Consider the following 11,080-nt stretch of genomic DNA (forward strand, 5'->3'; position numbering starts at 1 on the left):
GATCGTAAGCAAAAATTATTGTCCTGGATTGCCACTTAGATAGAATTTTAATTCACCTTGAATATTCAAAGTAAATTAAGCCCTGGCTGTATGGTTGAAGGGTATGATTTTTTCCTCTCCCGAGGCTTTCCCCTTAACAACATTTATGGTAGGGTAATATAAGGCATATTTTCAGCCTCATAAAAATAAAGGCATAAGTTTTATCTCTTAATTTTTCCCCTCTTGAAAACTTAAGTTGAAACACATATATGACACATATGTCACACACACACACGTACACTCAGATACACATACACAGAACAGTGAACTCTTCTAACCTTTTAATTAATTCAAAGTCAGTATATAGATTAAAATCAGGATTTTGCTTGTACTTTTAATTTGGTAATATGCGATAATAATTTAAAATGAAGATTTCCTATTTTATTTTTCTTTAAATAACAAATTCAGAGCTCTGAGAGATTAAAACACTAAAGACAGTTATTGACTTGGTATCTGTATGCACATTTATGTGTGTGTGCGTGTACATACACACAAATGCTTGTAATACAGTCTAAAATTCAAACCCATAACATAGTTGTAATACTTACATTTTAATCTACAGTAAAACATTTTTATTATAAATCTATGCTTTTAATTAAACAGAACATTTAATTAAGGTGGTTTTTAAGTGGGTGAAACAATTAAGTGCAAACACTTGAATGAAACATGTCATAATTAGTTTTAATAGAGTGTTAATTGGTACTAGGTTTGCCAAGTTAATAATTACTGCTTATTAAATTTTCAATTAATCATTGTCATTTTGCTTTGAATAAAGATGAAAATTAGATAAACTAATTCAGAGGGAGGATGGTTTCCTTGTTAATTAGACCGGTTAATTAAAAAAAAAAAGAAATTACTTGTTTTAGTTGTCAATTAAAAGACTGTTCATTAGTAAAATCTTTGCATTTTTCCTGCATCAAAACCCAAATAACTAATTTGTGACAATTCATATTTTCTGGAATAAAAGGTATGGCACTGATATGTACAGAATAAACTGCTTTTACTGGCTTATTTTACAAAAATGATAAGGTTTGAATTTAACAAAGCAGTTATATTCATGTTCAGTTATAATTGTGTACTTAAGTCTTCTTGCATTTTCTGTGCTCAGGAGCTCTGCTGAATCAGGAAGTAGCTTCTTCACAGCAGAGGTGTTGGTTTCAAGTAGAGATCAATAGGTCAAAGCAATATTCATAAATTTTTGATTTGGGGTCATAAAATTACGTGTTTAGGAAAATACATTGCAGCAATGATTTAAATTTTTAAAATAAATTAGTCATGCTGAAAAGAAAGACTTCTTTGTCTTTATTCTTTGCATATAAAATAATCTGTTAATGACTGAATTCTCCCTAAATTTCCAGAGTTTAAACTCAAAAACTTGAAAAAGTCCAAAATAATGTCTTGATTAATAATTCTTACGAAATGTATTCATTAGTCTGATACTCTGCAAAAGCAATTTTCCAGGCAAACTGTTCACAAAAGTTACAGAAATAAAAAGCAGAGATCAGAAATGCCTGGCTGCAAAGAGGTAACAACCATGAATCAAAACACCAATACCCACTCTGTGCGCTAGAGACTTCTGAGAACTTTCGGGGATGGGGAGGTGCAGAAACAGCTGGGTGGCACTGAGGAAGCGAGTTCATCTTCGTCCTTCTCCTCAAAACGAAGGCACAAGTATAGCAGAGTATCTGCGGCTTTCATGTGTTAGTCCTGCATAGCTCTGTACCAAACTTACTATGCTGATGAAGGTTTCTCCCAATTTCTCATTTGCAGAGGAAGCGGTCAATGAAGTCAAGCGCCAAGCGATGGCGGAGCTGCAGAAGGCAGTGTCGGAGGCTGAACGGAAAGCTCATGACATGATCACTTCAGAGAGAGCTAAAATGGAGCGCACGGTTGCCGAAGCCAAGCGGCAGGCTGCGGAGGACGCGCTAGCTGTTATCAACCAGCAGGAAGATTCAAGCGAGGTGAGATGTTGCTGCACCAGCTGCTCTTTCAAAATACTCTCCCTTAACCCGCCTCTGCAAGAGCGTTCTCCTTGTCTCCTTTGCCTTCCGTTCTCTCTGGCTTTTTCTAAGGTCAAAAAAATGCAAAACAGACTGTCATGCTGGGGGAAATCAGACTGCAAACAATGCAATGGAGCAGGAAACTGAATGACGCAGAGGGGGGTAATTCAGTCCTTAACCAAATGTGGCTGCGAGAAATAGGGGTACCTGAGCCTACCTGATCAAAATACTGATATGATGTTAGTGTTCAGTGCAGGCTATTAACTGCTTATCCAGTTACTTTGGAGATAACAGGCACATGCTGAGCTCCACATTTTCTTGGCTGCGTTGTTAGCTGAGCCCAACACAGCTAGTGAACTTGAGCTGAAGTCTTACCTTTTAATTGATGTTCAGGGCTACGTGTAAGGCACATATTTCTGTTCTAGTTTAGATTTTCATTAGCTTTATTTTAAGGTCTTCAATTACAAATGTTAAATAGATAACAAAGCTAGTTGTAAAATATTTCACAGTTAAATTTAATGTAAATAAAGAAACACTTGTTTAATAGATTATAGAGCAAGGTAGGTAGAAACTTGTCTGAAGGATATGTTGGATGTAGGCAATGCTAAAGATGATGCTCTGGAGAACAGGACATGAACATTGCACTAATTAGAATTTGTTACCTTGGCTGCAGAGAATATTTTCAGTTGAGGAGCAGGCAAGCCACATTTGGAAAGAAGAAAAATAGACTGAAAGAGCAACAAAAAGCGTAACAGAAATAAGCCCAAATTTACTTTCAAACCTGACAGTGGAAGCCTTGAATTTCTGTGGTGTGGGACGTAACAACATTGTAAATAACCAGGAGTTGGGATTGAAAGAGCACTGTATGTTTTATCAGTGCTGAAGCATTCTAGATAAATGTTCATTACAGAAAAAGAGTGTTCTAACTTAAAACTACCCTTCAGTACAAACATGACAAAAAAATTATATCAGTTACATGTTTTTTGTAAGGGTCATGTATATAGTCTTCATTTCTCAAGGCCACCGCAATGATAAAGCATTACTTTTATAAAGTATTTATTGCTCTTGTACTAAGATTGAATGTAGTAAAACTAACTCTTAAGTCTTATAGTAGAGGAAGTTGGAAAAATAACAGCTGTATAGTACCCTGCTCTGTGTGGGTGCGTATTTGTGTATGCTTTTGTGAAAGCACTGTATGGCAGTGTTGCAGTGGAGGGACTTAGGTTGAAAGATTCAAACTAGCTAGCTGCATCGTGCTGAAAGAACTGGCAAAAATAAGTCAGTGGCATGCTGCAGTATACATCCATAATTTGAGGGAGCGTAAGATTTTAATTCATACCAGGCTTCTCTGGAGATGAAAGACTATTGTGGGATCTCTGAATGCCAGAGTTTCTCCTTAATGTGTAGCAGATGAATAACAAGGAGACAAAAGGAATTGATTTTCAGCCTCTGAAAGTTTCTCAGGAAGAAAGGGACTAAGGGAAGTGTGTGTACCCTTTAAGTACTAACTGTTCCATTGCAGATTAAATGAGACATAAATTCAATTTATTGGCATTTTGTATCTGAGATATTCAAGGACATTTTTCCTACAGTATGTTCATAGAAAGTGCATTTGTCTGACTTAGCATCATTAAAGAGCTGGAGGCTTTTATGTATATATATAAACAAGAGATTCCTATTATTAAAACCAAAATTCCAAACATAAATGCCTAAGAGGAAACTGCAAATTTAATCTGTTTAGTGAACTGGTACAGTGTAGGCAGGACAGATGAAGTACTTATGTGCCAACACATACAACCCATTCTTCCACAAACAAATGTGCATCCAAAGGAATGCATAGTGAGTGCATGTGCTGTAATTCACTCCTGCGCAGTAATATTTCTGGAGAAGGCTGTATAACAACAGAACAGACATCTTTATTTCATCTGCAGAGGAATTGCTTATGAGGTTGTTCACATGGAAATAGAACTTTGAAGAAAGGCAACTGATTCCTTTAATTTAATTCTAAGGAAATGTGGCTCATAAGTCACTGACATTCTCGGTACTGTTCATGCTGAGGGAAGATACAAGCCTCCTGGATCCCGATTCAACTAAATATTTAAAACCTATTTAAAGTGAATTATAGTGGCCTTGTTCTGCAGTTTTCACCGCTGTGGGCATGAGTGGCACAACAGCATAGTGGTGTGGAAAATGCAAGTTTCAGTAAACCAGCTGAAGGGAGAAAACTTAGGACTGACAGTTAAAGATGTCTCTAAGTTTTTATCATTAGTTCCTCTTCTGCTTATAGTTATGACAAATTCCAACCATTTAGGGCAATGCTTCCTAAAATTACACAGTAACTTAGGCTGTCCTTTTTTTCAGGCAACTTTTGTGAAAATGGACAAGCCTTTCCTTTCATCTTTGAGGGCAAGAGATTAGTCCACCAGTGTTTGAAAAAAATGTTTATTTTGACATGACACCTTCTGTTTATTGGGTTGAGGAGTAAAACTTGGCATCAGCTTTGGTTCTTCATCTTTTGCTCTTCCTGCAAATATCCTTCCTTACTGGTCTAGTCTATAAACCTCCCTAAACTTCTCTCTGTGTAGAACTTTTTGCAGTACCCTTCCAGACATTATAGCTGCTTCTATACCTGCTCCGGCAACACAGCTTCCTGTGTGCTAAAGGCACTGAAATAATGTTTCTAGCACGAGAATATAGTTCTAAATATGAAGATGATATTGTAGCAGCAGCTTCTGCAATCTTACAAGCTTAGAGCTACTCCTCATTTCTTATCCTTGGTGGAATGTTTTGCCAAGGCCTGCAAGAGGTCAGTATAGGCTGCTGTATAATCTCTGTACAGTTCATGATGGAGACTATTTCTCCCACAAGTGTCATTTGTTCTTCTGACTATGTAAACTATGAATGGAGATGGGAGTTTGGCACCAGATTTCTAAAGTATCACATATAAATTTCATCTGATATGGCCACTCGCTGTCTACTGGCAAGATTTCTCCTTACAGCTCTTGATTTGTTAATCAGCAAAATGGAATTTCAACCTATCTGAGGCTTCTTTGAGCTACTCTTGCACAAATACTGTGGCATGATTTCTATTGCGTGGTCTTCTCCAGAGTCCAAGTGCTATCTAGAACTAAGACTTTAGATTTTTGTAATTATTATCATTTAAAATAATATATAGGTTACTCATCCAAGAACTTTCAGAGGTCTCACAAATAGAAGTAGATTTTTTGGAGTTTTAAATCAGAAAAAGTAGCCTCTGACTGCAAGGTTCTCTGCAAGAAGACGGAATGAAATTGGACATGTTAAGGTGAGAAGAGCAAAATAAAAGGAGTTGAGGACACTGAGAGGACTAGTAGGAGAGGTGTGATACTGGGAAATATCTTAAAATTTAAGAAGTGATCTGCAATATTTTGAAAATCACTGCATGACATAATGTAGTTTTCACTTCTGATCCTGACCTGATTCCATGTTCAATTACTGTTCCTATGTTTGAATTGTTCAGTATGATTTAGTTGGAAATGCCAGTGCTTCAGTGTCTATACATTTACTTTCTAAAGATTTCTTTAATTTGTCAGCATAAGTCTTTGAGATTGACTAGGACATTTTTGTAATTTTCTGTTATGTTATGGGACCTTGGTTGAAGACCAGTGCATGGAGCATGCTTCTGTGGGAAACAAAAGGACAAGAGAAGGCCTATCTGTCAGCATGGCTGTTCCAGAAACACAAATTATTTCTTTACTGATTCCTTACAGTTACTTGTAATTTGCCAAGTTAACCATTGATGAATGGGTCATCTTTTGTCAGAGACATGTGTGAGCAGCTTTCTTTTTAATGACTGCCTTGCTTGCTTTGGCTGCAATGTACTGTTGTGCAGATCAGTTTTAATAGTAAGGGTGAACAGCTTAGCAAAGGGACTGGCTGCCCAGACTGAAACATCTGTCTTTCTACTCTGGTATAAAATGCCACTGAAAAATCTGACACTCAGTGTTCTTCCTCACTTCTGACTAGGGTGGGGGCTGGGGTTGGGGAAGGAACACAAATGGTTTAGTTCTCTCTACTTAAAGCAGATGCTGACATCTGCTCAGATAAAACAAGTATGTCACTAGTCCAACACTGCTTTTAAGAGATGTGTAATGTTAGGACTTGTTTATATAGCCGCAGTTTATGTTGTACGTGAATATCACACTTACCTGACATTTTGAAGACAGCTGGGTTCAATCTATGCTGACCGATCCGTTGAGACCAGGACTGTGCCAGCAAACCTGACTCTTAACATCAGATACTGTTATGCAGGCAAGCCTAGTTTTAAGGCTAGAATTAAATTTAATACATATGACAACTAATGTTAATTTTTTGTTGGACATTTCTATGAACTTAGCCTGTCATACTCTGTGGCGGTGGGTGGTAAAGACAAGCCAGAGTTATGCATTTAGTGCAGAATCAGACCAGCTGCAGCACAGGGTTGTTTGCATCCCATTGGCAATGCCCCAGGTTACTAAGCCTGGCTAGGCAGCTTGAACATCTCTTCAGCGTGCTTCTTGGCACTTCTGTTTCCAGGATGTAGCTTCTCTCATGCTAACTTGTATGAACACAGATAGACTTCACACAATAAACAGTGGCTTGGATAAGCCTTGAGTGTTCAGTGATTGCTATGACTTTATCAGAAACATCTAAAAGTTTGGATATCATTGTATGGATTGCTGCACTTAGACACAGCGTGGGAATTTCCAAAGTCCCAATGTGTTTTGACTTCTAATGGGTCTTTGTTAGATTTTTAAAAAATTCTTTGCTGGATTGTTTTTTTTTTTTCCCCACTAGTCTTCATGCAATATACCCATCATTTATGCCACTGGATCTCTGGATGTTCACTCTCTCTCTGTTGGTTGGCAGTGATAGAGTTTTGAATGTTTTGCAGATCCTGCAAAAATCTGGATTCACAAGTGTGCTTCCTTTCTTACTAAACAGGGAAATTCAGAAATCGTCAAAAGTGATATTGGAGTGTTTGACATTGTCTTTTGGCATTTTAGAGTTTATCATCTCTTTGATATTTCAAAGTCTTTTTTTCTTTGAGATGTCTCTACTCTGAATCTCATCTAGAGGTGTCAGAGGAAAGCAAATGCTCAAACGTGGTACAGAGTCAGAAGATGTACAAAGAAGATGTGTCCTTGTACAGGAAGACAAAGAAACAGAGACCATTTTTTGGAGGATTTTCATGAGGGCAAACAGAAATTTCTGAGTTCTGTCATTTGAATATCAAAACTTAAGTAGATGAGAATTAAGACTCAGAACCAAGATAAGATTCTAACCTAAGACTGATGTTCCTAGTCAGTTGAAAGAGGAGGATGAAATACGATCGGTGGCATAGATTCTGAGCAAGATTCCCATATGGTGTAATTTAGCCCAGTTTCATTGAATTAATCCATTTTCAAGGTAGTGAGGTTAAATTGAATTATGTAGTCTGAGAATCTGGCCTTTTGTATAACCTCACTGTTTCACAAGAAAATCAATGCAGAGTTAAATTGCAATCCAGTCTTCCTCATAGTTTTAGCTACATCTGGAACTCTGTACAAAGCACCAACTGGAAGTGCAGTTCTCTACATAAAGATGGAGAAAATAGACCAGGAAAAGCTTCAGGAGATCAGCAGTTATGAATGAACAACTCTACCTCTATCATCCCTATATTTGATTCATCTGTAATTTAATGATGGTGATTCTCCATTGCCTCTAGGCATTTTTTTGTATCTTTAAAAGGATTTTTCATAACATCTACTTCCATTTTTTTCTTAGAGCTATTTGATCTCATTACTTCTGCTGTTAATCCTATGGACATGACCATTGACCATCTCACTGCAGTAGCTTCTTACATGTTTGGATGCTGTTATGTCCTCTCTCAGGCAACTGTGATCTCTCATTAGGCTAAACAGTCTCGGTTCATTCAGTCTCTTTTTGTAGCTTGTGCTTGTCTGACCCCTGATTATTCTGCTGCCTTTCTTTGTGTTCTTTTGAGGTCTTTCTTGCCTTATGTTGCTTGTCCTATTTGAAGTGCATCATCCCAAGCTGGACATTACTCCAGGCAAGGCCTTGTCAGTGCCAGCAAGCAGAGAATCTAACCCCCTATGTAAACAGTCATATGTAAAGCAGTCCATAATCCTGTTTATAAGCCCTTGGAAGGCGTTTGCTAGCTTTTCAACAACAGAACATTGTTGGTCCCGTGTTACCCTAGGTGTTGTCTATGCAGTTTGCTCTGGGTGCTCCATTTTACTGGTAGAGAAGTACATAATTAAGACTTATACTGATCTCTAGAGTGTTGCAGAGGGGATATATCTTGAGCATGCTGAGTACCTTTTTGAGCTCAAGCTCTGGTTTGCGGTGCGTGGATCAGTTGGTGCAAGGTGAGCAAAGCACAGCTCAGCCCGTTAGCTGACACCTTGAGCAGCATCTTCAGTTGAACGTGAACTCCAAAGCTAACAGCCCGCAATGTGAATAGAAAGCATCTGTCAGCAAGGTTTACTGTGCTTAAGCCAGGTATTTACTGCTGTTTTTCGCTGCTAATACATGGGAAGGAGTAGCAAATAAGAGTGATGAGAATCCAGTAGGATTCAGCTACTATAGCAGGGCAAGTTCTCTATGCCATGTGTGCTTGTTTATGCTGATTTGCACATACTGTAATACTTTTTAAACACAATAAGCTGTTATGTAAATGTGAATCATAAAATTTATTTTGAAATTCTTGCGTTTTATATGCTTTTATTTCCACAGTTACACTAAAGCTGTAATGACCTGTTAAATTATAAATAATATGTGTAGTGGACAAAATTACGTACCAGACAGTGTAGAGCACATTAAGTAATCATGTAAGGAGTCAGCTAGGAACTGTGTTACTTCATTAAAATCATGTTTATCACTTTTCATGTTAGGTATAGGCTCATAGTTAATTGATGTTTACTTTGATAAGAAAGTTGAATCAATACTCTTAAAATTCAAATGACTATTTTCTGTCATTAATATGATCTTGTGGTAAAATATTGAATTATCATACTGTGAATCTGGTCAGCCTGAGAGACAGTTCTCTCTGTGCATATATGCTTTCCCGAATAAGAGAAGCAAAATGAATATTCTTCAAAAATTTGCCTATAGTAACTAAATAGATATTTGAATAGAAAAGTTATAGATTCCTTTAATAAATCCAGCATGTTTACAGCACAGACTTCAATGTTGCAATCAGATCTGCGCAAGGAGAGATTCCTGCACTTAGGCAGATACTAGTTGGCTTCAGCATTATTCCGTGTGAGGAAAAGGGCCTTTTCAGAAAAGCTTTAATGGGGAGATTTTGTATGTGTGAATTTGTTTTCAGATCAGGAGATAAAAGGGAATATGGGCCAACCCCTGGGCTGACAAATTAGCTGGAAACAAATAGCTTGAAAATCAGCAGTCATGGTGGTTGGTGGAAATTCTGTGCAAACACAGTTGGAACAGAATTCCTCCACGTTTACTGATCACAGTTGGCAAATCACAGTTTACTGATTAAGTTGGCAAAATGAAACTTTCAGAAGTAAGATGTGACTGTTAAGAAGTATTAGTATACCAAAGGAGGAAAATCCTGCTATACCACAGTCTGTCCTATTTCTGGTCTGTAGAATGAAACACTGTCTTTCTTTGAAATGCTAACGTTAGCCTGCCAGGTCATTTTGCATAAATATGTCTGTGTGTGCACATGCTTATGTACAGTGTTCTAAACTATTTATCTTACAGGCATTTTTCATGGTGAGGAAAAAGGTCTTTTAAAGGAAAAAGGTTTAATAATAGGAAGGTTATCCATTTCCAAAGGTGGAAGTGTGGTTTTACCTTTCCAGCACTGGACAGTTTAAGCAAAATTAACCTGAAACAATGAATACTGAATCAAAACCAGGTGATGCCAGACAAGAAGTCTGAATTCCCGACATCTAACTACCAGAAACATCTGTTCCTGTGTGTTAGTAATTCCACCTTTTTTAAAAAAAATGTTTTTAAAGATGGGAATGATTTTGCAAACTTTTTTTTTAAAAAAAGAAAAACCCAACACATGTATTTGTAATTACCTGGTTTAGTCTGTGTGTTTAATCAGAATGAATTGAGAATGCCATCTATGTTTGATTTCAGTCATCTCAAAGAGCAATTGAGCACTGGACAGTTACTATTCTCCCATCTGCCAGTATGTTCCTATGCCAAAAAGAATCCCAAATAAACAAAAAAAAAGGAGTATTAATGTAACACACAGATATTTTCTAAAGAAGCCACTTGACTCCAATTAAATGTCTAATTTCCTTAAAATACTGTTTTAGGTTGAGATCTTTGTTTGATCCTGATACATTTTTTCAATGTAGTTTAGGAATATCACTCCAGGACTGGCTGTGTTCCAGGATCCAGCTGGCATAGCGATAGAGTGTGTGAAAGTGGACGGCATACGTATTCTGCGAAGGGTTCCCTATGCTGCCAAAGGTTCAGGCTCCAGCCTAGCTGGTCACTGCCAGAAGTGCCACTGAGTCAAATGGCATTATTCAGATGTTTAAAATGAAGGTTTTCATGGTGTAACAACTCTTATCTGTGATTAAGGTTTTTTTCTCCTTTTTTTGTTTTTTCTTGCATTATCACCTCTCCACTTCTAAAGGAATGTTTTTGTGTTCTTGTGTCGTTATTTGTTTTAATAAATGCGGTAGAGGAGCCATCTGAGGTTTTACTGAAACTTACTTATGGTTGGTATGCTAGTGATGGGACACAGAGGTGTGCGTGGAGATTGCGTTGCTAGCACTAGCAAAGAGCTGCTTTCGTTCCTGCCCAATTTCTGAAGGCAGGTAACCAGAGATGCTGTGTCCAGGTTCAGCGCCCCGGTGGCTGAGGTATTTAGTTATTGATGCCTTGACTTTGCTAGGCAGATGGTTGACTGGCAGCTTTTTAATATAAAATTTAGGGCGCTAACTAATTTCTCTCCTCTCACTCTCCTCTTCGCTTCTAGAGTTGCTGGAACTGTGGCCGAAAAGCTAGTGAAACCTGCAGCGGTTGCAACA

At 37.6% G+C, this 11,080-nt stretch overlaps 1 protein-coding gene across 4 annotated transcripts in view; it reads left to right on the forward strand.

Moving 5' to 3' along the window:
• Positions 1–11,080, forward strand: part of RUNX1T1 (RUNX1 partner transcriptional co-repressor 1) — a 114,899-nt gene that overhangs the window by 99,797 nt on the left and 4,022 nt on the right. For all 4 annotated transcript variants that reach the window (XM_062570522.1, XM_062570523.1, XM_062570521.1 and 1 more), the window contains 2 exons: positions 1,810–2,000; positions 11,029–11,080. The exon at positions 11,029–11,080 is cut by the window's right edge and continues 4,022 nt beyond it. In XM_062570522.1, the coding sequence (XP_062426506.1) occupies positions 1,810–2,000; positions 11,029–11,080 (243 nt within the window). The remainder of the gene's footprint in view (positions 1–1,809; positions 2,001–11,028) is intronic.

The sequence above is a fragment of the Rhea pennata genome, chromosome 2 (assembly GCF_028389875.1).
Source record: "Rhea pennata isolate bPtePen1 chromosome 2, bPtePen1.pri, whole genome shotgun sequence".
Lineage (NCBI taxonomy): Eukaryota > Metazoa > Chordata > Aves > Rheiformes > Rheidae > Rhea > Rhea pennata.